The sequence below is a fragment of the Squalius cephalus genome, assembly GCF_949319135.1.
Source record: "Squalius cephalus genome assembly, chromosome: 11".
In the NCBI taxonomy this organism is placed as follows: domain Eukaryota; kingdom Metazoa; phylum Chordata; class Actinopteri; order Cypriniformes; family Leuciscidae; genus Squalius; species Squalius cephalus.
The window spans coordinates 12,947,026-12,952,965 of NC_137132.1; the positions used below are offsets into that span (position 1 = coordinate 12,947,026).

The 5,940-nt window shown below is 32.7% G+C and overlaps 1 protein-coding gene across 2 annotated transcripts; it reads right to left on the reverse strand.

Moving 5' to 3' along the window:
• Positions 1-1,781: 1,781 nt before the first annotated feature.
• Positions 1,782-4,981, reverse strand: mrpl28 (mitochondrial ribosomal protein L28). Of its 2 annotated transcripts, none has more exons than XM_079885056.1 (6): positions 4,608-4,981; positions 4,020-4,322; positions 3,720-3,872; positions 2,297-2,431; positions 2,108-2,194; positions 1,782-2,017 (listed from the first exon to the last, which is right to left on the reverse strand). In XM_079885056.1, exons 2-6 carry the CDS (start codon positions 4,305-4,307, stop codon positions 1,922-1,924), a joined length of 759 nt encoding a protein of 252 aa, XP_079741182.1. In that variant the 5' UTR covers positions 4,308-4,322; positions 4,608-4,981; the 3' UTR covers positions 1,782-1,921. The 2 variants fall into 2 exon arrangements, with proteins under 2 accessions (XP_079741182.1, XP_079741181.1); XM_079885055.1 differs by having other exon boundaries at positions 2,108-2,197; positions 4,608-4,738.
• Positions 4,982-5,940: the final 959 nt, after the last annotated feature.

Here is a 5,940-nt window from a genome sequence, read left to right on the forward strand (position 1 = left end):
TTTATTCATTATGACCTAATATCCGAATGTCAGTGTTTTTTAACAAAGGATTTGTGTGTGTGTTGAGCACTTGTGAGAAGTGATTTCCCACACTCCAGTCCACATGACTCATGACCTTTAAAAAGTTAGCAGCAGATCTCTCCTCCCCCTCTCTGTGTGTGTATCTGGATAGGCTATAATGCAACTTCAGACTTGCAATCTTTAACATTGACTAGCTCTAAGGAAATGATACCTCACTCACAGAAAGTCCAGTATTAGGCAATGGCTCCACACTGTAATAAATATTTGGCGCCAAAAGATCCAGTATTGGGCAATGGTTCCATCCCCACTGTAATAAAGTATAAGGCGCCAAAAGGAAGGTTGTTAGAAGACACAAAATTTGCATTTTAAAATAACTATTTGCACTATTTCTGTAATGTGAATTTATAAATGAGAATTAGTTTGTTTGTTTTTGACAGAAATGACATTGTAATGTCATACTATCACACTGCTTACTGAACAAGTATCTCACTAGACTGCTTTTGTCACAAAAATGGGATATTACTTTTATACAACAGCTTTAAATCAATAAATGAATCTGTAACTTACAAATTTAGACTTAAAGGAGAACTCCGGTCAATTTTAACATTGAGCTCATTTTTTTGTACATTTGGAGTGCTGTCAATACAGAGAACAACGACAAAAATCGGTGTTGCCTACACCGTGTTATTCTATTTTTAAAATTTGCACCCTGTTGACTTCAATGGGGCAAGTATTAAACCTGCTTTTAGCCTCTTAACATCCTTGATGTGTCATTACAACTGCACAGAAAATGTGAGTGATTCCTTCAGAGTGATCACGAGTGAATCTGACTGCAGTAGATGTGAAAGATATGTATAAAAATGATGTTATTTAAGCCAGCGCAAATACCTGTGTTTACATCCTGTTTTCGGTTGAAGCCCAAAGTAGTCGATTGCCGAGTTCACGCGCATAGGTTTAGTTACCTATGATCACGCGCGCAATTCTCTGTATTGACAGCACTCCAAAATGTACAAAAAAATGAGCTCAATGTTAAAATTGACCGGAGTTCTCCTTTAATATTGCCACTTGTGTATATTTTGTTGTTTCACCGACAACTTTCCAGACGAATTCAAAGTAGAACCGTTGAGTCTCTAAGCAACACAGAGCAATGGCGTTTCTTTCATGTCTTTGAACGAATCGTTTGAGTGAATGATTCAATGAGTCATTCATGAATAGTCACTTGTCGCCACCTACTGGCGTAAATATGTAGCTTGCAGAAAGTGTCTGAAAAATTCTCCCGTCTAATTCACACAACTTTCCTGAACGGGCAAACACAGACAAGCGGACTGATTCAAACCAATTCTGCGACCAGAACTAGCTATTGTTTAACGTGCAATAGCATGAAAGGAAACAGACCATGTGAAATATAAACATCTTAAAATTGTAATTGTATATTAATTAACATCCTCATTATGTTGCATCCAACATTTCTGGTTCCCAGAATGTTCAGGTGTTATACATTTTTCTTAAATAAATAAAACCTAAAAATAACCGTTAGAGAATGTTCTGTATAAAGTCTCATTATTTTTCCACAAAAAAAACCTCCCTCATATGTTTAGTGAGAATATTAGTCTATGGTTACAAAAAAAAAAAAAAAAAAAAAAAAAAAAGAGAACCTAAAGAGAACATTCCTGGTATGTTAGGAAACTAGACTGAAAAAAAATAAATAAAAAAAGCTGTTCCAGAGTAAAAAAACACCACCAGAAAATCAGGTATTCCAGTCAGATTGGCAAATCAATTTATTACTAAGTATAAATGGCATATTTACAGAAGACAAGCACATAGTTGTTGGAGATGGTAATAGAAAATAAATACATTATTGTTTATTCTTCAGACTGTATGGCAGAGAAGAGAACAGTCATCATTTTTTCTCCACTATCTGAGGCTCTGAGAGCTTCTTAATGGTGAGCTCCTCCACAAACTGCTTCACCAAACTCTTGTGAAGAGGCTCTGGATCCTAAGAAAGAAAAAAACGGTGTAAGATTTATCAGATGACAGTGAGCGGACGTGCAGTGCCCGTCCTTCACATTCCCGTTCATTTCATTACCTTCTTTTCCAGAAGTCTCTGTTTCTCAACTGCTTCCTCCAGACTCAACCCCACCCATTCAGCCTCTTCCTCTGCGATCTCAAACTGCTGCTTTTAAGAGATGTGAGTAAGGCAAACGGAAGAAAACACACAGTCTGATTATCAACACCATAGGCTGCAAATGTACATCTTGTAATCAACTTATCTAACCTTGTAGCGGTTGTAGATTTTCTCCCTGCGAGACGGATCATCGGGATACAGATCCGTGTCTTTCCGCGCCAGACGTAAAAGCATCGCACGCTTTAGATCCATTCCAAACTTGGAGTTCAAATCTTGCTTTGGGGTCTGATTCAAGAGAAATACACACAAGATTCAGACCAAATTATGCTTTAAACTTCTCTTGTATAAATCATTAAAAATGGATTTCTATCTGCACTTTTACAGTACATTGAACTGAATAACCCTTCACACAAGACATAATCATTTATTCTTATTGCATTTCATACAAAATAGAATCATTTTTTAATTGTATTAAATGTGTGCATGTTTAGCAAATTACATATTTTATACAATAATGTAATATAATAATATATATTAAATGTATAAATAAATATAAATATGTTTAAATGTAATATATAACATAAAAGTATTATAATTTTGTAAAATAATAAAACATACTAAATGCCAAAGGACTTCATAATTTTGTTAATATAGTAATAAACATACAATAAATATTATAATTATAGGGCTGTCAAAAGATTAATCGCGATTAATCGCATCCAAAATAAAAGTTTGTGTTTACATAATATATGTGTGTGTACTGTGTATAATTATTTTGTATATATAAATACACACACATACATGTATATATTTAAGAAATATTTGCATACATATACTGTATATATATTTATATAGTTTATATTATATATAAATATAATTTTTTTTATATATAAATAACACATTTTTCTTAAATATATACATGCATGTGTGTGTATTTATATATACAAATTTAATTATACACAGTACACACACATATATTATTAAAAACAAACTTTTATTTTGGATGCGATTAATCGCGATTAATCTTTTGACAGCCCTAATTATAATACAAACATATTATTATATAAAATGATTGTAATTTTATCATAATAAATATACAAAATATTTTTAAAACATATTACTATATAAACATACATTACATAAATGCATTACAATTTTGTCAAATAATAAAACATATTAAATGCCACAGACGTGTGGACTTTTTTTTTGTAAAATAATAAAACATACTAAATGCTACAGATGGACTTTATAATTGTGTTATATATTAATAAAAAAAAACATTAAATAAAACTATTTTAAACATTAAATATTACATTATAAACATATATTATTATATAATTTTATTAGATATGTGTGTAGGAGAGAAGAACAAAAAAATCTAAAATATAAAAAACAAAAGGAAATCCTACACACTATCAATACTTGCAAAAAGTATGAAAAAAAATGTATTAGCAACGTTTCGGTCTCATGACCTTCATCGGGCATATATGATAAATAATATATAATAAATAATATAGATATGTAATACATTTTTGTAAAATAATAAAACACACTAAATGCCACAGACTCCCACCTTCAGAATGTAGAAGTCGAAGCCAAAAGCGGCATCAATGAGGTCCAGTGTGCGAGATGTGACGGTTACAGTGAACTTTTGGTCGAGGATCTCACTGTACAGCTCTCTGTTAAACAACTGGGGCTTCCAGGTTTTGCGCAGTCTTGTAGAGAGCTGATGTGATCATTCATATCCACAATGTAAATATCATATAAAAAATATAGGGTAAGTCATATGTCTTCAAGTTGCATTCTAATTTATGTACTATCAATTCACATCAACTTAAATTCATTATTCCAGTAGTTCTCTCTTCGGTCTTACCTTGTCACCTTTGGCATATCTAAAGCCAGAAATCCAGCCTTCTCCACCCCAGAGTCCATCCTGTGATTCTGGCGGATAATAAACTGGGATAGGCACATCCTGGACTCGCTCTCTGTGTCCAGATTTAGGATTGACTCTGTATTTGACACCCAGAGGTTTCCAGTGCACTGGAGTAGCAGGGGTGGTGTCCTGCAAAGAGCGCAGGTAGTGCTGGGGTAGACGGGAATAGATGCCCGTCTGCAGCTTCAGGGCTTCCCAGATTTTAGGTGGATACTTGTGTAGAGGCATTCTGTAGGACAAAACCTTAGAAAGAAGGGTTGAGTAGGTCCATGCATTAGACAATGCACACACACACACAAAAAATACATAATAAAAAATACATATACATAGCCTACATACATTATATATTATATACACACTGCATATATTCTATTGTATGCATATGTTGTATTATATTAAGTAAAACTGTAAACTAGCTGATAAGCTACAGCTTATAAGATACAAATATTTGCTTTATAATACAAAAAGCTGAAATGCAAAAATAATAACTATAAGGAAAAAAGATTGTATACAGTTCATCACTCTTACCGGGGAATGACGCAATCGGAGAATGTTTAATTTAATTTTACATGATCAGTATTAGCCTGCTAGCCTCTCAGTCCAGCACACGCTGTAACGCTAACCAAGGGCACCATACGTCATTTCCCATGACAGATACTAGTGTGAGAATCGCGATTGGTTCAGTGGAGTGTTTACTGCGCTGATTGGATGTTTTCACGGCTGAACTTCCGGGTTTAACAGAAGTTATGTTCTCGTGGTGGTCTAAAATAAAATATTACATTGATATTACACAGTATTATTAAAATTTAATTATCACATATTTGCTGTCTAGTCGCCCGAAAGGTGGAATTGAACCACTCTGCCGCTAGGCAGCTACAGGTTTGAAGCCTGCACCCCGGACCACCGAGGTTCATCCGGGCATTTTAAGGGGTTGGATATACTTCTAAATAAGGGTCGCTGCTCCGCTTTGTGTTACATCTATGGTGAGTTTAATTTATGAAACTGTATTTTAATAGCGTATCATCATTAGGTTATGACATATTAATCATTCACACAGTTTGAAGTTTATGGAAATGTGAAATGTGCAGAAATCTTTCATTAAACCAAGTGTTGGACCACATGCAAATTAAGTACTTGCTATTGGTTCAAGCGTGGGGCGGAGTTTCACAGTCTTTCTTGCATATTTTATTGTTTTGTTAATAATTCTTTGCTGGGACTTGAAACCAAATCAGGCATGCTTGCTATTTCGTTATATATATATATATATATATATATATATATATATATATATATATATATATAGCTTTTTTCTAGAAAGAATAAAAGTATTAACAAAAGTTTTACACAAAACTTTTTCTTATAGTTTTATAAGAACTATAAGAGTTTTTTTTTTAAGTTTTTATACTTTTAACTTCCTATGTAGTATCTTTTTCTAGTCAATTAATAGAGATTCAGCTTAGAGAACCGTTTAACAGTTATCACTAATTTAATTCAGTTTAATACTAATAAATATATAATTCACAACCAATGTGATGTTGTGTAATATATTTATTTTTTGTCAGTTATTACATAAAATATTTATTTGATCATGACCATTAGACTCACTAATCATCTAAAACATCCAAAAATGATTTAACCATGAATTATAATAGCTCTGTTACTTCAAATTAAATATATAATATAAAACATATTACTAAAGCAATTTTCAGCTATTTCAATTATTTTTCATAATGACATACTCTCATTGGTAAAGCAACCCTTCATTTTATTGCACAGGGTTTATGGCATTGACCTTTATTTGCTCTGTGTGGTGGAAACGAGATCCCAAAAAAATAAAAAATAAAAATCAAATCAACTCACA